Source organism: Schistocerca americana, chromosome 4 (genome assembly GCF_021461395.2).
Source record: "Schistocerca americana isolate TAMUIC-IGC-003095 chromosome 4, iqSchAmer2.1, whole genome shotgun sequence".
Taxonomy (NCBI): domain Eukaryota; kingdom Metazoa; phylum Arthropoda; class Insecta; order Orthoptera; family Acrididae; genus Schistocerca; species Schistocerca americana.
The window spans coordinates 227,933,690-227,959,080 of NC_060122.1; the positions used below are offsets into that span (position 1 = coordinate 227,933,690).

Sequence of the window (25,391 nt, forward strand, 5' to 3'; positions counted from 1 at the left end):
GCCGACACATGACGTCATAAAGTAGAATGATGTAGGAACGACAGATGGTAATGTGCGCACACCTTTCATGAGAAACTCCACTAACTGAATAATCTCGTAAGCGATTCGGCTGCTGTGATATAAGATGAAGGTTTTAGTCTCTAGCAGCCCGTCAAAACCGTCAGTTTCATTAATTAATTATTAATAAAGTATAATCTAGATTTAGTTGTAGTTAGAAGGGGAAAACCTCTCAACGATATGGAAACCAATACAACAGAAATTCCATTTTAATAGCAATTTCGAAGAATATTTGAGTAATGAATTAGAGCCAAATCACTTCGTATATCATCGCCTTAGCACTTCGTGCGAGCCCAGCGGAGCGACTCGTGTTACTTACTTCGGGTCTTTGTACAGGGACCAAACAGGGCAGTCGATCGTATTTAAGTCCGCATACAAAACAGCGGCTCTGCGAGCAAAGTAGAGAATCATTTATTGAGCTTAGGACGAGTGATTTTATTTGTGAATTTCTACATGTTTATTACTGTATAAGGTTTACATTTGTGAAATATGTGGGCGATTAGTTACCTAAGTATGACTATTGTTGCCGTACGTTTGTTGCCACACAATTTCCGTGATCGGTTTTCTGTTTTCCTCGACGAATGTGAAATTAAAAGCGGATGGCAACCAAACGAATTTCTATGTTTCTTTTTTAGCGGGTTTGCGTGTAGTTCCAATACAGTCTCACAGCAAGGGCAGCGGGCTCCTACCTTACGTGCAACCTCTGTCCAGGCATGTCAGAGTTTCCTTGTTTTGCTTTGATGCCACAAGACACAACTAGGCCTCTTACGCATCCTGTTACTCCGGTGTAACTGGAGACACTTGCATGCAATCTCTAGTATTACAGGGAAGGGAACAACAAGTGCACTCGCTCTCGTGACCGACTTACGTCATCATACTTCTTAAGTAGTGTGGTACTGTATTGTATGTTAACCGGGGACCTAGTCACGACGGAGAGGCTCCGTCCCCGCCGCAGCCGCAGTGGTACACAAACCCACGACGACTACCGCAGTCCACTTCACCCCTCCGCCGCCCCACACCGAACCCAGGGTTATTGTGCGGTTCGGCCCGCGGTGGATCCCCCAGGGAACTTCTCACACCAGACGAGTGTAACCCCTATGTTTGCGTGGTAGAGTAATGGTGGTGTACGCGTACGTGGAGAACTTGTTTGCGCAGCAATCGCCGACATAGTGTAACTGAGGCGGAATAAGGGGAACCAGCCAGGATTCGCCGAGGCAGATGGAAAACTGCCTAAAAACCACCCACAGACTGGCCGGTTCACCGGACCTCGACACAAATCCGCCGGGCGGATTCATGCCGGGGACCAGGCGCTCCTTCCCGCCCGGAAAGCCGGCCAACCGAGCGGGCTCTTAAGTAGTACAACACAGTACGTTGTACTCGACGGCAAGTGTGCATCATAGTCAAGGGTATCGACAGAAGTTCCCGAGTGAAATGTGATAGAACTGCTATTATTTTCCGCATAAATAAATAATCTGATGGACGAGCCGTGCAGCAACCTGTATCTGTTTGTCGATGATTCTGTGTTGTACGAGAAAGTGTGTAGGAACAGCGATCCCGTAATTTTCGATTATAGCATTAGTAGAATGCTGTTTGTCACAGTCACGTCTTTGCAAAGCGATCTGAAATGGAACGAGCAAGTAAGTACTGTAGTGGGGAAGGCGAATGGTCACTTTCGGTTTAGTGGCAGAATTCTGGGAAGTTGTTGTTCATCTGTAAAAGAGACCATGTATATAAAACTTGTGCTATCCGTTCCTGAGAACTGCTCGAGTTTTAGGGATCTCCACCAGGTCGGATTGAGGGAAACCATCAACGCAATTCAGAGGCGGACTGCTAGGTCTGTTACCGATACGATCGAGCAACATGTAAGTATTACAGAGATGCTTCGGGAACTCAAATGAGAATACTTGCAGGGCAAGCGACATTCTTTCTGAGGAATACTATTTAGGAAATTTAGAGAACAGGTTTTTGAAGCTGACAGCAGAACGATTCTACTGCCGACAACGTACGCTTCGTGTAATAACCATAAAGAAAAAAATAAGATAAATTAGGGCTCGTACGGAGGTATACAGACAGTCTTTTTTCGTCGCTCTACACTGATGTGACAAAAGTCATAGGTTAGCTATATGCACATGTACACATGGCTTAGTACTGTGTACGTAAGGTGTAAAAGGTCAGGGCATTGGCTAAGCTGTCATTTGTACTCAGATGATTGATGTGAAAAGGTCAGCGACCTGATTATGGCCGCACGACGGGTATAGCGGACAATGAACGCGGAATGGTAGTTGGAGCTAGACGCATGGGACATTTCATTTTGGAAATTGTTAGGGAATTCAGTATTTCGAGATCCACAATGTCAAGAGTGTAGGCATTATCTCTCAAGACGGACAACGCAGTCGCCAACGGTCTTCCTTTAAAGACCGAGAGCAGCGGCGTTTGAGTAGAGTTGCAATGTAGTGCAGTGAAATTTGGCAATAATAAGCTCAGGCAGCAGGCGACCGAGCGAGTACCTTTGCTAACAGCACATCGTGTGCAGTGCCTCGCCTGGGCTCGTAACTATATCGGTTGGACCCTACACGACTGGAAAACCTTGACCTGGTCAGCTGAGTCCCGCTTTCAGTTGGTAAGAGGCTGATGGTAAGGCTCGGGTGTGGTGTAGAACTTACGAACCCGTAGACCGAAGTTGTCAACAAGGCACTTTACATACTGGAGGTGGCTCTACTATGCTGTGGGCTGTGTTTACACTGAGTGGACTGCGTCCTCTGGTCGAACTAAACCAATCATTATCTGGAAATGGTTATGTTGCAAGCATTCATGAATTTCATTTTGCCGAGCAACAATGTGCCATGTCACCGGCTCACAACTGTTCGCACTTAAATTTAAATTGTTCAAATGGCTCTGAGCACTATGGGACTTAACATCTATGGTCATCAGTCCCCTAGAACTTAGAACTACTTAAACCTAACTAACCTAAGGACATCACACAACACCCAGTCATCACGAGGCAGAGAAAAATGCCTGACCCCGCCGGGAATCGAACGCGGGAACCTGGCCGTGGGAAGCGAGAGCACTTGGATTGAAGAATATTCTGGACAGTTCGAGCGAATCTACATCTACATCCATACTTCGCAAGCCACCTGACGGTGTGTGGCGGAGGGTACTTTGAGTACGTCCGCAGCTCGTGGTCGTGCGGTAGCGTTCTCGCTTCCCGCGCCCGGGTTCCCGGGTTCGATTCCCGACGGGGTCGGGGATTTTCTCTGCCTCGTGATGACTGGGTGCTGTGTGCTGTCCTTAGGTTAGTTAGGTTTAAGTAGTTCTAAGTTCTAGGGGACTGATGACCATAGACGTTAAGTCCCATAGTGCTCAGAGCCATCTGAACCATTTGAATTTTGAGTACCTCTATCGGTTCTCCCTTCTATTCCAGTCTCGTATTGTTCGTGGAAAGAAAGATTGTCGGTATGCCTCTGTGTGGGGTCTATTCTCTCTGATTTCATCCTCGTGGTCTCTTCTCGAGATGTACGTAGGAGGGAGCAATATACTGCTTGACTCCTCCGTGAAGGTATGTTCTCGAAACTTCAACAAAAGCCCGTACTGTGCTACTGAGCGTCTCTCTTGCAGAGTCTCCCACTGGAGTTTATCATCTCCGTAACGCTTTCGCGATTACTAAATGATCCCGTAACGAAGCGCGCTGCTCTCCGTTGGATCTTCTCTATCTCATCTATCAACCGGTGAGCAGTATACAAGCAGTGGGCGAACAAGTGTACAGTAACCTACTTCCTTTGTTTTCGGATTGCATTTCCTTAGGATTCTTCCAATGAATCTCAGTCTGGCATCTGGTTTACCGACGATTAATTTTATATCGTTTGGCCATCCAGATAGTGCAATATTTATGGGACATAATCGAGAGGTCTGTTAGTGCATAAAATTCTGCACTGGCAGCACTTTCATAAAGATGAACGGCTACAGAGGCAGCATGGCACAGTACTTGTGCAGAGGGCCTTTAACGGCTTGTTGAGTACACGCCGCCTCGAGTTCCTGCACTACTCCGGGCAAAAGGAAGTTCGACATGATATTACGAAGTATCGCATGACTTTCATGAACAGGGTGAACAATACGATAGCTAATCCGCTACGAGTTACAATTTCGCAATTTCGAAACAAATAGCTCTTGTAGCCACAAAACTGCCGTTAAAATGATGAGGTTTTTTTAGCGAGCTTGTTATGTCTGGCGTAGACTCACCCCACAGCCAGGAGAGGACGCGGCCGTAGGCGACGCCTATCCAGAGGCCGTAGGCGGCGGTGATGTGCAGCGCGAGGAAACCGAGGGCGTTGAACCAGACGATGCGCAGCCGCGGCGTGTGCTGCAGCTGCTGCTGTTGCTGCTGGTGACCCTGCTGCTGCTCCAGAGCGGAGCGCAGCGTCGTACCCGCCGACCTCGGCGCCTGGGCGGTCAGTGGCGACGGCTTGGCGTCCAGCGGCCGAGGTGGCGACCGGCGCCGCAGCGTCACGCACTGCGTTTGCGAGATGGTCACCATGGCGACCTACCAGGGCAACAAACAGATGCTGTCTTCAGATCGCACCAGCAGCAGAAGCGGCAGGAGTATGCTGATAGAGTACATCTCTAAGGTAGACGTGACAACGCATGCTTCACACGCTTTTCCAATATGCTCAAAATTAAGTTTTAAAGGGAAGAATCACGCTGTACTCTGAGGCAATTCGACGAAGTGGTTTGGGACTGATGAATGCCTGGAGAACGTTATGTGCGTTACACGTAAAGTACAGATGATGATGATGTTTGGTTTGTGGGGCGCTCAACTGCGCGGTTATCAGCGCCCGTACAAAGTCCCAGTCTTTACACAGTCCAGTCTCTCCACGTTCACGAATGTTGATGAAATGATGAGGACAACACAAACACCCAGATCCCGGACAGAGAAAATCCCAAACCAGGCCGGGAATCGAATACGGGACCCCGTCATCCAGAGGCAGCAACCCTAGCCATTAGACCACGAGCTGTGGGCATTAAAGTACAGAGCGGACGATGTTTTGGTACAGACGTATTTTTCGTGACTACGGTGTGATCGCTCACTTCAGGAAACGGTAAATGTGGAAGGATATAAACACATTTTACGGCGCTGTATACTGTCTACAGTAGAGGGACAGTTCAGAGACGATGATTGTATCAGCATGACAATGCAGCCTCTCGTAAATCAGTATCTGTGAGGCAATGGTTTTGTCGACAACAACGTTCCTGAAATAAACTAACCCATGCAGAGTTCTGACGTAAGCGCAATGGAGCAACATTGGGGTGATCCAGAACTCGACTTCGCTCCAGACCTCAGCATCCAATATCTTTACCTTCCTTGGTTTCTATTCTTGGGAAGGAATAGGCTGCCATACCACCATGGACATTCAGATATCTTACTGAAAGCATCCTCACCACCATGAAGATGAAGGATGATCGTCACAAAGCTCGGTGTGTGAACGAAAGGCGAATACCCTCCGTGAATTTTGACAATAGTTGCTGAAGATGACGATGCTGTCTCAGCTCATAACACAGCCACTGGGGGACAAGGAAGGAGCCTCCCAGAAGATTATACATGTACATTTGAGCGTCCTCTGGGCAACGGTAAATACCGGCAGATCCTTCCACGCGCTGAGCTACGTCTAAAACGACGTGTATTAGGAATATAAAATGAAGAAAAGGCCCTTTTCAGAGCCCTGATTGACAGTCATATCGCCGGCCGGTGTGGCCGAGCAGTTCTAGGCGCTTCAGTCTGGAGCCGCGCGACTGCTACGGTCGCAGGTTCGAAACCTGCCTCGGGCATGGATGTGTGTGATGTCCTTAGGTTAGTTAGGTTTAAGTAGTTCTAACTTCTAGGGGACTGATGACCTCGGATATTCAGTCCCATAGTGCGAACCTTGCAGAACTAGCACTCCTGAAAGAAAGGTTCGCAGGAGAGCTTCTGTAAAGTTTGGAAGGTAGGAGACGAGTTCCTGGCAGAAGTAAAGCTGTGAGGATGGGGCGTGAGTCGTGCTTGGGTAGCTCAGTTGGTAGAGCACTTGCCCGCGAAAGGCAAAGCTCCCGAGTTCGAGTCTCGGTCCGGCACACAGTTTTAATCTGCCAGGAAGTTTCATATCAGGGCACACTCCGTTGCAGAGTGAAAATCTCATTCTGGAAGCTTTCAAATTGGGCGCTCAAGTTCGTACAGTTCATGGAAATTACGCCAGATGTCGTTGCGAGTTCATCGCTTCCGTTGTGAGTCCAGCCATTTCAGTTTGCCGCGATGGCGGACAAGGGACGGTTGACCGTCACACAAAAGGCGAAGATTTTGTTACTGTTAGCGGCGACGAACAGCGTTACATTGACACAAAGAAGGTTTCGTGCTCATTTCATCACACTGTTGGCTCCCAGCCCACAAACGATACGCAGATTACATCAAAAATTTTGAGGTACTGGATCTGTTTTGGAGTGTCAGCGGCCACAAGCACTTACCGTACGTTCGCCGCAAAACATTGTAGCATTTCGAGTGGCTTTGACTCGCAGTCCGAGTAAATCAACAAGAAGACCCAATGCCGAGTTGGGAATTTCACGCCGATCTATACAAAGAATTATTCAACCCGACCTTCGATTGTATCCATACAAAATAAATATGGCTTATAAGCTTACTGCGAGAGATAAGGAGTAGAGAGTGCAGTTTGCAAGGTGGGCAATCGAGCAAGATCAAGAGGCAGTGTTACGCATCACACGGTTTTCTGACGAAGCATATTTTTACGTCAACGGTGTTGCGAACAAACAGAACGTTCGGTTCTGGGCACGTGAACCTCCGCGAATAAGCCGCACGAAAGACACCAACGGGGAGGAAGTGTGCGTGTGGGTCGTGATGTCAAGCCATGGAATCATCGGTCCGTTCTTCTTCGATGCTACAGTAACCGTTGAACGCAATTTTATACATGCTGCCAAACCAGTTCTTTCTTCAACTTATGCCCTTATGTCTTCCATTGCAGACACAATGGTTCATGCAGGATGGAGCATGCCCCATACTGCCAACGTTGTCCTTGATTTCCTATACGAAAGACTTGGCCTTAGCGTAGTGTCAAATAGATTTCCAGAACATTATGCGGGAGGAGGAATGTGGCCACTCCACAGCCCGGACATTAATCTGTGTGACTTCTTCCTTTGGGGGGTTCCTTAAAGAGAAGGTGTACCACAGAAAACCCGAAAATGCAATGCAACTACACAGAAATATGATATTGGGTTTTCTATGAACCAACATTCAGAACTGCAGAACTATCATACTGAAACAGTATTCTACATAATGAGATTTTCACTCTGCAGCGGAGTGTGCGCTGATATGAAACTTCCTGGCAGATTAAAACTGTATGCCAGAACGAGTCTCGGTCTAGCACGCAGTTTTAATCTGCCAGGAAGTTTCAGTATGCTACATGCCTCCTTTCCATAGCTAATCTGTAAGTAAATAGGCAGTTTCCTTTAGTACATTCTCTTTGAGGATCTGATCTCATTACGTGTTTTGTGAGAGCAAAAGCTTATTTCTCGGCAAAGTAACAAGAAAATTTGCAGTCTTCTTGCGGCAAAGACGCAGGATTCAGCAATTGGAGCTCACCTCTAGCCAGCACTTTATCTAAAGAAGTTTATCAGCATGGGAAATAGGAAGCACTAGTAGTCCAGATATGTGCTGTATTTAATTTAAAAACACGACATGTTTTTGAAAGAGATGATTCCATTTTTATAGCTTAGCATAATATTTAAAAAAAAATTGATAATGAGGTTGTGTCTTTTCAAAATATGTTGTGTTTTTAAATTAAATAAAGCACATACCTGGACAACTAGTGTATCATGTTTTCCAAACAGATAACCTAATACAGATGTGTCCGCAGCTCGTGGTCTCGTGGTAGCTTTTCTCGCTTCCCGAGCACAGGGCCCCGGGTTCGATTCCCAGCGGTGTCAGGGATTTTCACCTGCCTTGAGATGACTGGGTGTTGTTGTGTCGTCTTCATGATCATTATTCATTGCCATTACGGTCGGAGAAAGGCAACGGCAAATCACCTCCACTAGGACCTTGCCTAGTACGGCGCTGCGCGTCTCAGGCGCCGTTCCCCTACACTCTGCCAAGGAGTACGGGTCTTCATTATCATCAACACAGATGTACTATTGCTTCACAACGGATATCCTTTAGTACTCAACCATCACTGTTGCATTTATACTCGCCAGCAAAAAAGCAATGTACCCAACAACGTATTCTAGGCATGTGCTGATTAATGTTAAATAAGTTGACTAAATACAGGAGAGCTTCATTGTCTGACGATGATATGGTACCACGTTACTAACTACTTTCACCTCTAATACTGTCGAGTCATACTCATGACACGCTAATGCCACGTATCCAACGTGCTATGAGTCACATAGCTCACTTGTCACGTCACCTGTGTTCGCAGCTCGGAAATACCTTGCACCACTTGCCCCGCACTCGATGAGCGAGCGCCGCCTGCTGGCGCGTGAGTCGACAGGTGCCGCATGATTCTGCACGCGCGTGGATAGCAAGTGATGGAGGTCGAGTACTGCTCACATGGTTTTGCCACCCAGATACAGGGCTCTAAGGATTATACCCTATCTTAATGCCCGATAACACACGCAGGTAATAAAAGTCATGAGATACGTCCTAATTTCGTATCGGATTTCGTATCGGACCTCCTTTTGCCTAGTGCAATGAAGCAGCACGACGTGGCATGGACTCAAGAAGTCGTTGGAGATCCCTTGCAGAATATAGAGCCATGCTGTGTCTATAACTGCCCATAATAGTGAAAATGTTGCAGGCGCAGGATTTAGTCCCATAAATATTCGATAGGATTTATCTCGAGCGATCATGATCGCCAAATCATTCGCTCGAATTGTTCAGAATGTTCTTCAAACTAACTGCAAACAACTGTGGCCCAGTGACATATCTGGGAACATGAAATCGATGACAGGCCGCAAATGAACTAGATGAACATAAGCATTCCAGTTCACAGCTCGCGGTCTCGCTTTCCGAGCACGGAGTTCCGGCTTCGATTCCTGGCGAGGTCAGGGATTTCCACCTGCCTCGAGATGACTGGGTGTTTGTGTTGTACTCGTCATTTCATCATCATTCATGAAAGTGGTGAGATTGGGCTGAGTGAAGGTTGGGAATTTGTATGGGCGCTGGTAACTGCGCAGTTGAGCGCCCCACAAACCAGACATAATCATCATAACCATTCTAGTCAATGATCTGTTCAGCTGAACCAGACAATCCAGTCCATTCCATGTAAACAGAGCCCACATTATTACAGAGCCATCAGCAGCTTGCTCAGTGCCTTGACATCTTGGTCCGTGGCTCCATCGGGTGTGCGCCACATTCGAACCCAACCATCAGCTCTTACGAACTGAGATCGGGATTCGTCTTACCAGGCATGCGTTTCCCAGTAGTCTAGGGTCCAACCGATATGGTCAAGAGCCCAGGGGAGGCATTGCAGGTGATGTGGTGTTAGCAAAAGCACACTCGGTGGTCGTCTGCTGCCATAGGCCATTAATGCCAAATTTGCCGCGCTGCCCTAACGGATACATTTACCGTAAGTCCCACGTTGATTTCTGCGGTTATTTCACACGTTGTTGCTTGTCTGTTAGCACTGAGAAGTGTACACAAACGCCTCTGCTCTCGGTCGTGAAGTGAAGGCCTTCAGCCACTGCGTTGCCCGTGATTAGAGGTAGTGCCTGAAATTTGGCATTTTCGTCACGCTCTATAGACACTGTCAGTCTCACACTATTGAATTCCCTAACGATCTCCGAAATGTTGTGTCCCATGTGTCTAGCTCCAACTACCATTCTGCGTTCGAAGTTAATTTCCATCGTGTGGCCATAACCAGGTCGGAAATCCTTTCACATGAATCACCTGAATGCAAATGATAGCTCCGACAATGCACTGCCCTTTTATGCCTCGTATGCGCGACACTCCCGCCATCTGACTTTTATTTACTCAGTGTATGTACGCTACTGGCCATTAAAATTGCAATACCACGAAGAATCACAAGAGGAGGAGGTATACTTGGAAAAGGCCGGGAGATACGGGAAGATTTCAATTAGATTACATCATGGTCAGACAGAGATTCCGAAATCAGATAGTGGATTGTAAGTCGTACACAGGAGCAGATGTAGACTTAGATCACAATATAGTAGTGATGAAGAGTAGGCTGAAGTTCAAGACATTAGTCAGGAAGAATCAATACGCAAAGAAGTGGGATACGGAAGTACTAAGAAATGACGAGATACGTTTGAAGTTCTCTAATGCTATGGATACAGCAATAAGGAATAGCGCAGTAGGCAGTACAGTTGAAGAGGAATGGACATCTCTAAAAAGGGCCATCACAGAAGTTGGGAAGGAGAACATAGGTACAAAGAAGGTAGCTGCGAAGAAACCATGGGTAACAGAAGAAATACTTCAGTTGATTGATGAAAGGAGAAAGTACAAACATGTTCCGGGAAAATCAGGAATACAGAAATACAAGTCGCTGAGGAATGAAATAAATAGGAAGTGCAGGGGAGCTAAGACGAAATGGCTGCAGGAAAAATGTGAAGACATCGAAAAAGATATGATTGTCGGAAGGACAGACTCAGTATACAGGAAAGTCAAAACAACCTTTGGTGGCATTAAAAGCAACGGTGGTAACATTAAGAGTGCAACGGGAATTCCACTGTTAAATGCAGAGGAGAGAGCAGATAGGTGGAAAGAATACATTGAAAGCCTCTATGAGGGTGAAGATTTGTCTGATGTGATAGAAGAAGAAACAGGAGTCGATTTAGAAGAGATAGGGGATCCAGTATTAGAATCGGAATTTAAAAGAGCTTTGGAGGACTTACGGTCAAATAAGGCAGAAGGGATAGATAACATTCCATCAGAATTTCTAAAATCATTGGGGGAAGTGGCAACAAAACGACTATTCACGTTGGTGTGTAGAATATATGAGTCTGGCGACATACCATCTGACTTTCGGAAAAGCATCATCCACACAATTCCGAAGACGGCAAGAGCTGACAAGTGCGAGCGCACAATCAGCTTAACAGCTCATGCATCGAAGTTGCTTACAAGAATAATATACAGAAGAATGGAAAAGAAAATTGAGAATGCGCTAGGTGACGATCAGTTTGACTTTAGGAAAAGCAAAGGGACGAGAGAGGCAATTCTGACATTACGGCTAATAACGGAAGCAAGGCTACAGAAAAATCAAGACACTTTCATAGGATTTGTCGACCTAGAAAAAGCGTTCGACAATATAAAATGGTGCAAGCTGTTCGAGATTCTGAAAAAAGTAGGGGTAAGCTATACGGAGAGACGGGTCATATACAATATGTACAACAACCAAGAGGGAATAATAAAAGTGGACGATCAAGAACGAAGTGCTCGTATTAAGAAGGGTGTAAGACAAGGCTGTAGCCTTTCGCCCCTACTCTTCAATCTATACATCGACGAAGCAATGATGGAAATAAAAGAAAGGTTCAGGAGTGGAATTAAAATATAAGATGAAAGGATATCAATGATGCGATTCGCTGATGACATTGCTATCCTGAGTGAAAGTGAAGAAGAATTAAATGATCTGCTGAACGGAATGAACAGTCTAATGAGTACACAGTATGGTTTGAGAGTAAATCGGAGAAAGACGAAGGTAATGAGAAGTAGTAGAAATGAGAACAGCGAGAAACTTAACATCAGGATTGATGGTCACGAAGTCAATGAAGTTAAGGAATTCTGCTACCTAGGCAGTAAATTAACCAATGACGGACGGAGCAAGAAGGACATCAAAAGCAGACTCGCTATGGCAAAAAAGGCATTTCTGGCCAAGAGAAGTCTACTAATATCAAACACCGGCCTTAATTTGAGGAAGAAATTTCTGGGGATGTAGGTCTGGAGTACAGCATTGTATGCTAGTGAAACATGGGCTGTGAGAAAACCGGAACAGAAGAGAATCGAAGCATTTGAGATGTGGTGCTATAGACGAATGTTGAAAATTATGTGGACTGATAAGGTAAGGAATGAGAGGAAAGGAATATGTGGAAAACAGTGATCAGGAGAAGGGACAGGATGATAGGACATCTGCTAAGACATGAGGGAATGACTTCCATGGTACTAGAGGGAGCTGTAGAGGGCAAAAACTGTAAAGGAAGACAGAGACTGGAATACGTCAAGCAAATATTTGAGGACGTAGGTTACAAGTGCTACTCTGAGATGAAGAGGTTAGCACAGGAAAGGAATTCGTGGCGGGCCGCATCAAATCAGTCAGTAGACTGATGACCAAAAAAAAAATCACGGAGATGACGTGCTACAGGCGCTAAATGTAACCGACAGGAAGAAGATGCTGGGATATGCAAATGATTAGCTTTTCAGAACGTTCACACAAGGTTGGCGCCGGTGGCGACACCTACAACGTGCTGACATGAGGAAAGTTTCCAACCGATTTCTCATACACAAACAGCAGTTGACCGGCGTTGCCTGGTGAAACGTTGTTGTGATGCCTCGTGTAAGGAAGAGAAATGCGTACCATCACGCTTCCGACTTTGATAAAGGTCGGTTTGTAGCCTATCGCGATTACGGTTTATGGTATCGCGACATTGCTGCTCCTGTTGGTTGAGATCCAATGACTGTTAGCAGTATATGGAATCGGTGAGTTCAGGAGGGGAATACGGAACGCCATGCTGGATCCCAACGGCCTCGTATCAGTAGCAGTCGAGATGACAGGCATCTTATCCGCATGGCTGGAACGGTTCGTGCAGCCACCTCTCGATCCCTGAGTCAACAGATAGGGGCGTTTGCAAGACAACAACCATCTGTACGAACAGTTCGACGACGTTTGCAGGAGCATGCCCTATCAGCTAGGACACCATGGCTGAGGTTACCCTTGACACTGCATCACAGTCAGGAGCGCTGCGATGGTGTACTCAACGACGAACATGGGTGCACGAATGGCAAAACGTCATTTTTTATGATGAATCCAGGTTCTGTTTACGGCATCATGATGGTCGCATCCGTGTTTGGCGACATCACGGTGAACGGACATTGGAAGCGTGTATTCGTCATCGCCATACTGGCGTATCACCCGGCGTGATAGTATGGGGTGTCATTGGTGTCATCGGTCACCTCTTGTTAGCATTGACGGCACTTTGAACAGTGGAAGTTACATTTCACATGTGTTACGACCAGTGGCTCTACCCTTCATTCGATCCCTGCGAAACCCTACATTTCAGCAGGATAACGCACGACCGCATGTTGCAGGTCCTGTACGTGTCTTTCTGGATGCAGAAAATGTTCGACTGCTGCCCTGGCCAGCACATTCTCCAGATCTCTCACTAATTGAAAACGCCTGGTCAATGGTGGCCGAGCAACTGGCTCGTGACAATACGCCAGTCACTACTCTTGATGAACTGTGGTATCGTGTTGAAGATGTATGGGCAGCTGTACCTGTACACGCCATCCAAGCTCTTTCTGACTCAATGCTCAGGCGTATCAAGGCCGTTATTACGGCTAGAGGTGGTTGTTCTGGGTACTGATTTCTCAGGATCTAAGCATCCAAATTGCGTGAAAATGTAATCACATGTCCGTTTTAGTATAATATATTTGTCCAATGAATACCCGTTTATCATCTGCATTTCTTCTCGGTGTAGCAATTTTAATGGCCAGTAGTGTATACGTTGATTAGTGTACGTGTAAAGAATAGTTAATACTGAATCTGAAAGAGTTGGGACTCGAAGCCAAAGTGCGTGTGCGGGGGCATTGCGTTTTACGAGTGCCCCACCTCCGCCAGACGACGGGAAGTGTGCCGGCAGCGCCTGCTGCAGACAAAGGAGGCTGTGCGTTTTCGACCCGCAGCCCGAGGCGCCCCTGCGCTAACAGGATCGCGGCCGCGCGGAGCTGCAAGTGTGTCGGCCTGCCCCACCCCACTCGGCTGCGCCTGGCGCATTGTGTCTTCGGGAGAGTGACTGCGGCCCTGGCCGTGCGCTCACCACTGACCTCAACGCGAAAGTTCCGCGCCTAGTTAACGGCCGCCCATCCGTGCAGCGGAGGTACACGGTTGAGGCCTGGATAAGGGAGAAATCAGAGAGCGAGAGAGAGAGAGGGAGAGAGAGAGAGAGAGAGGGAGAGAGAGAGGGAGAGAGAGAGGGAGAGAGAGAGAGAGAGAGGGAGAGAGAGAGAGAGGCTGCGTTTCATTCTGCGAATTATTCACGCTCGCTGCTTGTGCAGGGTGGTGCAAGAAAAACCGGCCCCGACTACGGACAACCCACCTGTTGTGCACGAATTATTGCCCGCCACGAGCGGGTACAAGATGTAGATAAATATATAATAATTAGATAATAAAGAAATAACAAATAAGCTAATGCAAAGGTCTTTATATATAGAATTGATCTTGTCTTTTACATTACATTGCGTTACGTGCTGCACTTTTGCGCGCAACTTAAAGTGTTAATATACGCTTTGCGCAGGTCTGCCGCATCTACATCTACCGGGGGATCAAAAAGTCAGTATAAATTTGAAAACTGAATAAATCACGGAATAATGTAGATAGAGAGGTACAAACTGACACACATGCTTGGAATGACATGGGGTTTTATTACAACCAAAAAAATATAAACGTTCAAAAAAGTCCAAGAGATGGCGCTTCATCTGATGAGAATAGCAATGATTAGCATAACAAAGTAAGACAAAGGAAAGATGATGTTCTTTACAGGAAACGCTCAATATGTCCACCATCACTCCTCAACAATAACTGTAGTCGAGGAATAATGTTGGGAACAGCACTGTAAAGCATGTCCAGAGTTATGGTGAGGCATTGGCGTCGGATGTTGTCTTTCAGCATCCGTAGAGACGTCGGTCGATCACGATACACTTGCGACTTCAGGTAACCCCAAAGCCAATAATCGCACGGACTGAGGTCTGGGGACCTGGGAGGCCAAGCATGACGAAAGTCGCTGCTGAGCACACGATCATCACCAAACGAAGCGCGCAAGAGATCTTTCACGCGTATTGCAATACTTTGTTGTTTTTTTTTTTGTTCTAATAAAACCCCAAGTCATTCCAAGCATGTGTGTCAATTTTTACCTCTCTATCTACATTATTCCGTGGTTTATTAAGTTTTCAAATTTATACTGACTTTTTGAGCACCCGGTACATGCAATTCACAATTAGCTGCCTGGCAGATGGTTCATCGATCCATCTTCAAGCTATTTTTCTACATTTCCACTCTAGGCCAGTAAGCGGGAAAAACAAACCCTTCAGTCTTTCCGTGGGTGCTGTGATTTATCTTATTTTTCTTTTTTATAATTATCATTTCTCTCTATGTCTATGGGTACCAAAACAAAATATTTTTCACACTTTGAGGATAAAGTTGGCGTTGAAATTTCAGGAGAAGTCCTGCCGCAGCGAAAAACGCTTTTGTTTTAATCAATGCCATCCTAATTCGTGTACCATTATCCGTAGCAGTGTTTCCCTTATTTCTCGATAGTACAAAACGAGCTGCCCTTCTTTTAACGTTTTCGATGTCGTCCGTCAATCCTTACTGATAGGGATCCCAAAACGCACAGGAATACTCCAGAATTGGGCGAACGAACGTACTGTAACCAGTCTCTTTAGCAGACCTGTTACATTTTTTGTTTTGCCAATAAGTCGCCGTCTTTGGTTTCCTTTCCATACAATATTGTATATGTGATCGTACCAATTTAAGTTATTCGCAATGGTAATCCCCAAACATTTAGTTGATCTTCCAGCTTTTAGATTTGTGTGATTAACCTTGTAACCGAAATTTAGTTAATTCCTTCTATTACTTACGTTAATGACTTCACACTTCTAGTTATTTAGACACAATTGCCACTTTTTTCACATGAAGATATCTTGTCTAATCATTTTGCAATTCATTATGACCATCTGATGACTTTAATGACAGTAAATGACTGCATCATCTGCTGCTCAGATTGTCTCCTAATTCGTTTATGTAGGTGAGCAACAACACAGGGCCAGCTGTGGGGAACGTCAGATATTGCTTCTGTTTTAATCGATGAATTTCAGTCAGTTATTAAGAACTGTGACCTCTGTGACAGGAAATCACGAATCTAGTCACAGAACAGACGATATTCGATAGACGCGCAGTTTAATTAGAAGTCGTTTGTGAGAAACGGCGTCAAAAGCATTCTGGAAAACTAAGAATATGGAATCAACTTGACGTCCCTTGTCGATGCCGACAGCACTCGTTACGTCGTGAGAATAAACAGCTAGTTGTGTTTCAAAAACCGATGCTTTCTGAACCCGTCTTGGCTATTTGTCAATAAACCGTTTTCTTTTAGGTTCAAATGGCTCTGAGCACTATGGGACTTAACATCGGAGGTCATCAGTCCCCTAGAACTTAGAACTACTTAAACCTAACTAACCTAAGGACATCACACACATCCATGTCCGTGGCAGGATTCGAACCTGCGACCGTAGCGGTCGCGCGGTTCCAGACTGAAGCGCCTAGAACTGCTCGGCTACACCGGCCGGCATTTCTTTTAGGTGATTCATAATGATCGAGCGCAGTACATGTTCCAAAATCCTATTGTAAATCTACTCAAGAATTCTCAGAATTTCATTACTGATATCGTCCTTCAAGTCTTCTAACGTTGTTTGGTTAATTACGTATACTTTGTCCTTCAGACTGCTACACAGATAATAGCCACAAATGGTTACGTCCAGCAAAAGCGTAGGCCACAGTCCTTTGTTGACAGTCCTTTCTTTTGTGAATCTTTCATGAATTCTTGAGATTCTGAAGGGTGACGGGTCACCTCATGCCGTTGAAAGACAGCATACGTACTTTCACTGAGGAGTCGACTGAGCATAAAATTCCACAAATATGCGCATAGACACAGATGTGTTTACCGTTGTCTCAAAAAACTGGGACTCACATTCCGATTTGCTAACAAATGGTTCAAATGGCTCTGAGCACTATGGGACTTAACATCTGTGGTCATCAGTCCTCTAGAACTTAGAACTACTTAAACCTAACTAACCTAAGGACATCACACACATCCATGCCTGAAGCAGGATTCGAACCTGCGACCGTAGTAGTCGCGCGGCTCCGGACTGAGCGCCTAGTTTTTTCGCCGTGAAAAGTTTCCTTACTTATCGTATAGGGATTGTTTGTTGACCAGTATGTGGTGTTCTGCCATTTCACATGTCCTGCCGAATGGAACCACGCTTCATCACTCGTGAAATACAGCAGCGGACGCTACGTTCCACCATCACACGTTTTGCCTCATCTTCCTCCTTGTACAGTAATTCACACATTTTGCCTTATCATTCTCCTTCCGTTCTTGGAAATATATCATTGCGTGCACCTTCATCATCGTAATGCAAAACACGTTGACAAGTCCTACCCGAAACGTTCATTGCTGCAACGATTATCATGTTGACTTATCTGGACTCTGGCTTATTCGTGCTCAAATACACGTGATCACAGCAGATATGCGAACGAACGGCACTCGATTCTTCTTTGGGTTTGCAACTGGCCCTGTAGAATGGCACTTTGTCGTCAAATCCTGTATACTGCTGTTTTCTGGTATGGAAACAGCAGGAAACGTCTTAGCAAAAACGTCTCGCGGTTCTTTCTTGCGATTCTTTCTTCAAGAGGATGGATCTTGCTGAGATATTTACTTCACATGTCTTAGCCGAGTCGCAATGGCTTTCTTACTGACAATATAAAACGTAGTCGCAACAACTTCAAAATGGTTCAAATGGCTCTGAGCACTATGGGACTTAACATCTGTGGTCATCAGTCCCCTAGAACTTAGAACTACTTAAACCTAACTAACCTAAGGACATCACACGCATCCCTTCTCGAGGCAGGATTCGAACCTGCGACCGTAGCGGTCTCGCGGTTCCAGATTGAAGCGCCTAGAACCGCATGGCCACACGGGCCGGCGCAACAACTTCGAATCAGTATATTATATGACTGTTAGTGGGCGACAATGAGCAGTCTAGTATTCAGGGGCGGTTTTTCTTGAGCCATCCTGTACCATCTTTTGAAAGCATTTATATATGTTGGAAAAGCTTTTGCTGTGTTGACTGGAATACATTTTACAGTTATCAGGATAAAGTACAGTGCAATTCAAAATAAAAATAGCTATTACAAACGGCTATAAGTACAGCGTGACAATTATTGATAGGTTGACAATTATTGAACTATATGAAATAAAAATGTCATAACTTCTGAACGGTCTGCTTTAGGACGTTCAAAATGCAGAGTTGGTAGCGGGCATGATGAGAATTAGTATGCACATGTATGTTTTGGTTTAGCGACGAAGCCCACTTTCATTATGATGGATTCGTCAGGAAGCAAAATTAGCGCATTTCGAGGATTAAGAATCTGCATTTCCGATCGAGAAATCTCTTCACCCTCATGGGCGACTGTGTGACGCGCAAGTCCAGTCACAGAATAATCGGTGCGATATTCCTTGATGGCACGGTTAGCACCGAATGATACGTGAAGATTTTGGAAGATGATTTCATCTCCATTATCAAACGTGAGACTGATTTCGACAATATGTGGTCCACGCAAGACAGAGCTCGACCCCATCGAAGCGGGAGAGTGTTTGATATCTTGGAGGAGCACTTTGGGGGCCACATTCTGGATCTAGGGTACCCAGGGGACACTAGCGTAGGCCTCGATTGGTCGCCATATTCTGCGGGTATGAACACATGAGACTCTTTTAGTGGAGCTATGTTAAACACGAGCTGTACAGCAATAACCCAAAACCACTGCTGAGCACAAAATAGCCATTCAGGAGGTCATCGACATCATCGATGTTCCGACTCTTCGGCGGGTCATGCAGAATTTCGTTACTCGTCTGCGCCACATCATCGCCAATGATGGCAGGCATATCGAACATGTCATAACCTAAATCCGAATATCTGTAGTGACGCTTACATGTTGAATAAAGCGTGTGCACGCTGTAGCTTGTAACCAATTATGTTTTTTTCATATAATTCAATAATTATCACCCTGTATGTAATGCATAGCGATACATCAATACGAATTACTGAGGATGACTCCCCTTTGGTTAATAGGACTACATCTAAGGTATAATTCATTTTACACTATACAGTTTCAAGCATATGTGCTGTCACCGATGCAAGCATATTAGAAACACGAATTTTGTATTCTGGAATTGTTTTCCGCAAAATTTGGGATGTGGTAGTCTGGGAAAAAAGTCCCGAAAAATGGGCTCTTAAACACATACTTTAAGAGTTTTGAATACTTATTCATCTTCGCTACTGTCACACGTCTTCTATTACAAACTCTTTGCTGTTACGACGACGTACTGAATGAATTAAACAAATATGGAAACATTCCTCTGGATACAGAATGGAGTAAACATTCGAATAACGGCTTAATTTACGCATGATGGTACACCAGTCCATCTTATCCGCAATATCTGCGAACATCTTACATGGATTTTTAATAAGAATACATTGGTAGGGGAGGTCCAGAACGTCCTACAGCTCGGTGTTAGTCGCTTGGATGTTTGGCTGTGGTGACTATAAATCCTTAGTGAATGTAAATCCCATTAACAATACACAAACACTACAAAAATGGTTCAAATGGCTCTGAGCACTATGGGACTTAACATCTGAGGTCATCAGTCCCCTAGAACTTAGAACTACTTAAACCTAACTAACCTAAAGCCATCACACACATCCATGCCCAAGGCAGGATTCGAACCTGCGACCGTAGCGGTCGCGCGGTTCCCGACTGAAGCGCCTAGAACCGCTCGGCCACACCGGCCGGCACAAACACTACAGGAACGCGTCATCAATGCCTGCCAGTGAATCTGTGACCAACCCGGAGTTTTTCGGAGAGTGCAAAATTCCATAAGGCGTCATAGAGAAGCGTCCAGTACCATTAATGGACATCATCAGTGAGCGCCATCTTTAACGATGGCTCACAAGTGTAAAACGTGCGTAATAGCAAGCAGATTACATTAGAAGGTCTACTGTTTCACAGTAACAGAAGAATGTACTCTCGTGTGTTTATTCATTTGTTTATTGCATTCGGTACGTCGTTCGTAATAGCAAAATGGTTCAAATGGTTCTGAGCACTATGCGACTTAACTTCTGAGGTCATCAGTCACCTAGAACTTAGAACTAATTAAACCTAACTAACCTAAGGACATCACACACATCCATGCCCGAGGCAGGATTCGAACCTGCGATCGTAGCAGTCGCGCGGTTCCGGACTGAGCGCCTAGAACCGCTAGATCGTAATAGCAAAGAGCTTGCAGTAGAAGAGATGTGTTTCAGGAACAGCGAAGGTGAACAAGTGCTCATACCTCTTCAGGTAGGTATTTTAGGGCCCATGTTTTCTGGACGGTCTTTTTCTTCCGAACTACCACCTCTCAAAAATGAAATACGTTGTTTAAATATGAAATTGGTGAAATGCTGATAGCATGCAAATTGCACTAATACCGAAAAATCTCTTAAGAGTAAGCTTTCTTTAAAAAAAAAAATACTTGTGTCTTCTCCTACAGTTTCATTTGAGATAATTGTGCAACTATTTGAAATTCAAGATATTAACCTCTTTTCATGACACGGAAGAGTGCGTTTAAACTGCTCAAAAAAAACGTTTGCACCGCCCTCATGATACACATACTTCATATTTTCTTAGTCGGTATCGTTTTACTGAACACTCCTTTGTCCACCATAAACAGCTGGTCACGACTACCTGAGTAATTTATTTATTTATTTATTTATTTATTGATTTATTTAACCTGGCAAGATTAGGGCCATCAGGCCCTCTCTTACATCTAACCAGGCATTCTACTTATTTTACATTCATATGTTTTAGTAGGCATGTTAAACTACATCTAGTACAAAAAGTGAAATAAACGATTTGAAAGGTACACCTGGAAAAATACATACATATAGAGTTTATATTCTTAGGTCACAAGTACTGTTATAATTAGACATTATTGAAGAGACAGATTTTAGATAGGAGTGCTGGCAGCAGGGAGTATGAGGGAGACTCATGGTGAAGGGAGGAGAGGAATAGAGACATGATGAAACATAATTAAGGAAATATAAAGGAAAAGAAGATTGCTTGGCTAATAGAGATAGATGAAGAGGAAGGCATCTCAGGAGCAAGATAGGAGACGCTAGCTTTGCTATTTGACAGATGAGGGGATTGTCCTTGTACATTAATTTTGTGGAGAACTTTGTGAGGATGATAGGAGGAAATGCTTCAACTTCTTCTTAAAAGCAGCAGGAGATCGAATTTTGCGCAAGGTAAGGGGCAGTTTGTTCCAGAGGCGGACAGCGGCAACTGAGAAGGAGTTTGCAAAAGTTTTTGTTTTGTGAGTGGGCACAGTTAGGATACCAAATAAGAGTGACCTCGTGTTTCGATTATGATGACATGGCAGGTTTTTAATCTCTGAAGCAAGGTACTGGGGTGCTTGCGCGACGAGGAGTCGGTGGAGTAGACATAGAGTGTGGTAGTCACGCAATTTGTCCGGCCGCAGCCACCCTAGCTCGGAGTATGAAGCACTAACATGATCATATCGGCGAATGTTGCAGGTGTAACGCACACAGGCATTCATGGTTAGCTCTAGCCGTCTTTTGTTTTCACTACTCATGCCTTGTTGAATCACATCACAATAGTGGAGGTTCGGTAGAACGAGTGCTTGCACGAGCTGGCATTTCAAGTCCTGTGGAAATATGTTCCGAAACTTTTTGAGAGCATAGAGACAAGCAGACGTCTTTCGGCACACTGCGACTGTATTCTCCGCCCAGTTGAGATGCTCATCCAAAGTTACACCCTAGTTCTTCACTGTTTTCTGATATGGTATTGGAGTACCGTCGAGCAGAACAGGAGGTAGCCGTTCGCGGAAATCTGAACTTATTAATTTCTGATGGGCTATTAAGATTACTTGCGTCTTTTTTGCATTTAGTTTAAGCCCCAGGTTTTTCGCCCATCTCACTACTGAAGACAGATCATCATTCATCTGAGCGATTGCAGTGTTTACATCTTCAGGTCTGACGCTTACGTAGAGCTGGAGGTCGTCGGCATAGAAATGATATTTACAGGAGGACAGAACCGACGAAATATCGTTGACATATAAAGAAAACAAAAGTGGTCCTAAGACTGATCCTTGTGGCACTCCCGAGGAAACATGTTTCCAGGAAGATTTTTCATTTACGCAGACAACACATTGCTGTCTGCCTTTTAAGTAGCTTTCAAACCATCTCATTGCACTATCAGAGAAATTAAGCTGTTGCATTTTTCTGAGCAATATGTCAAAGTTAACAGTGTCAAAAGCTTTGCTGAAGTCCAGTAGCGTCAATATTGTTGCCTTTCGATTGTCGATGGCATATTTCAGGTCATCAGTTACTTTAATTAGAGCAGTGTTTGTGCTGTGATGTTTACGGAAACCGGACTGAAATTTGTCATATAGGCTGAATTCATGCAAGTGTTCAGTGATTTGGTCATGAACAATATATTCAAGTGCTTTGGAAACAGCAGGCAGTATGCTAATTGGTCGGTAATCACTAGGCAGTTGCGGGTTTTCGATCTTAGGTATGGGTCGAATTAGGCTTCTTTTCCATGCAGTGGGATATGTTCCGTTCACGAGGGAAAAATTAAATATGTCAGTTAAGACAGGTACTAAGATATCGGCAACATTCTTAATCATGGTTATACCGGTACTGTCGTTGCCTATTGCATCAGAAGAGATTCTCATTATTGCTTTTCTTGCCGTATTTGTTGTTACATGTTTTAGATGGAAGGTATCGTTGTTAGTTATCCTGTTTGGGTATTCTTGTGGACGGTAATTATCAGCTGTGCTGGTATTCAGAGGTGCAGAGAAGAATTCATTTAATTCGTTAGCTGACACATGAAAAGTAGTTTCCGATTTTGCCTTTCCGACCCCCAAGCTACGGAGATTCTTCCATAGAGTAGTGGGCGTCAGATCGCTGCATACAAGGGAGCGAGCGTGCCTGATTTTAGCATTGCGAATGCACTGTTTCACTCTGTTCCGTAGCTTTCTATATTCTTCTAAACGCTCGGGTTTCGGATCTGCCTTGAAACGCCTGTGGGCAGCATCCCTATTAGTCATCATTTGACGTAATTCAGCTGTCAGCCATGGAGCAGGAGATTTTCTTACACGGATTGTGCGCACAGGTGCATGTTTGCTATAGAGGGCAGTGAGTTTATCACCAAGTTCATTAATTTTGCCGTCGATTGTGGGTTTTCTGATTATTTGATGCCATGAGATTTCTGAGCAATCGGCTGTTAGAGCGTCAAGGTCAATACGTTTCATGTTCCTACAAGTTATGTAACGCTATTTGATCCTTGGGGGCTGCACAGAGTAGGCCAGGAATATTACATCATGTGCTGAGAGACCAGGGGCCGATGTTTGACCAACATCTCTTACTTTGTCAGTCTGTTTCGTTGCGATTACGTCTATAAGAGTATGACTGTGCGCCGTATGGTGTGTAGGTTGTAATGGAAGAATGTTCATGCTATTGCAACTAAACAGTCTTCTTAGGTTTATTGCGGAGGGAGTGTCTCTTAGCAGGTCTATGTTCAAGTCACCCATTACGATGACATGTTCGTATTGACACTGAAGTGAATATAATTCTGACTGGAAGGAACTCATTGAGCTTATTTTTGGCGGCTTGTACACGACGCCAGTCAAGAATTTCCGACTTTGTATATTTATTTCAATGAACATGAATTCAGCCTCTTTTTCTTCAGCAGGATTTGACGTACATAAGACTTTCACTTTGAGATCTGTTCGTATATACGCGCCGACCCCGCCACCTCGCTTTTTTGATCTGTCTGCTCTAAGAAATGTGTACCCTGGGAGATGAAAAGATGCAGAGGATATGTGTGGTTTCAACCACGTTTCGGATAAGAGGATTACGTGGTAGTTTAGTTGGTTGAAGAGGAGGCTAAGTTCTTCGTAATGCGCAGGTAAAGACTGGATGTTGCAGTGAGCTGCTAAAAGCTCTGACGCGTTCCGCTGAGCAGCCTGGAGTAGGGTGGCAGACTGGTTTGTCCCTTTGTTAGGCACTACCTGCCGCGAGGGGCACTGGCCGCTGCTTCCGCCAAGTGACATAACACAGGGGTGTCCGAGATTTTGCACGCTCTGTTTGTGACACCGCGAGTGCCGAAAGAAAGGCGACTGCTAAAGATTTCCTGAGGTTGCGGGAGTATAGAAAATGGATTAGTGGTATTCTGTGCAAGGAGAATATGACCAAAATACTGACGGCTGTGTGTCACTGTGTATCCTCTGTCGTACGAGGAGAAATGTAATTAGCGTATTTGAAACAGCTTAGAGTGGAAATAAGGGAGAAGGGAGTGATTTAAGAGGCCGATGCTGCCAGCAGAGAGAAGTAAGCTTAGTAATTAATAGATTATCGTAGGAAGCTAGAATTAAATTGAAATTTACTAAAGTGATACTGGTAGTAATTATCGTAGGAAGCTACAATTAGATTGAAATTTGCTAAAGTGATACTGATAGTGATTTTTGTTATGAACAATTTAAACCGAAGAGATGGGTGATTAATGAACTCAGAACGGAAGAGAAATAAACTGAGAAAATGAAAAAAGTATTAGCAGTAACTAAAATTAAGTAACGGTTAGAGCTACAGACACAAAAAAATAGTGAAAAGTTAATACAGTTACAAAAACAATTAGTTGAAGGTACAAATATAGGTATAATTATCTGAGTATTGGGGCTGTTAATAAAATTACAAGACTATATCTGAGTATTGGGGCTGTTACAATTGCAAATGGTGTTAAGTTTGCACTTTTGGCTCGAGTAGCTTCACTTAATACTATTCAGTTCTGTCATGTTTGTGACTGTCTTCTTTCCAGCTGCTGTCTTAATGATTACTCTGCCATCCTGAGTCCACACATTCTGAAGACCGAAATGGGATATGGCACTGTTTAAAATCTTTAGCCGTTCGTGTGTCAGATCTTCCCTTATTGTAAGCCCTGTCCTTGCTAACTTCTTCTTCTGGGTAAAGATCTCTGCCCTTTTTCGGTACGAGACAAATTTAATTATTATTGGACGAGGTTTGGTGGCACCTGGTAATTTTCGTCCCGCCCCATGGCTCCTGTCAATGTCTGCCTTGGTCACTTCAACGCCTAATTTTTCACGCGCAACCTGTATAAGCAGGTTGTCCGTGTCTCCTTCCTTATTTTCTACTACTCCAAACAGTCGTAGACTCTTTCGCCTTTGGTACTGTTCTAGTTCGTCAGTTGCGGCAGATAGTTTCACTTCCAACTCTCGTGCCT

General features: G+C 44.8%; 1 protein-coding gene across 1 annotated transcript in view; it reads right to left on the minus strand.

The window, feature by feature from the left end:
* Positions 1-25,391, minus strand: part of LOC124613366 (acyl-CoA Delta-9 desaturase-like) — a 158,836-nt gene that overhangs the window by 106,252 nt on the left and 27,193 nt on the right. Inside the window, exon 2 of the mRNA XM_047142066.1 lies at positions 4,294-4,594. Coding sequence (XP_046998022.1) covers positions 4,294-4,588 — 295 coding nt within the window. The 5' untranslated portion in view covers positions 4,589-4,594. The remainder of the gene's footprint in view (positions 1-4,293; positions 4,595-25,391) is intronic.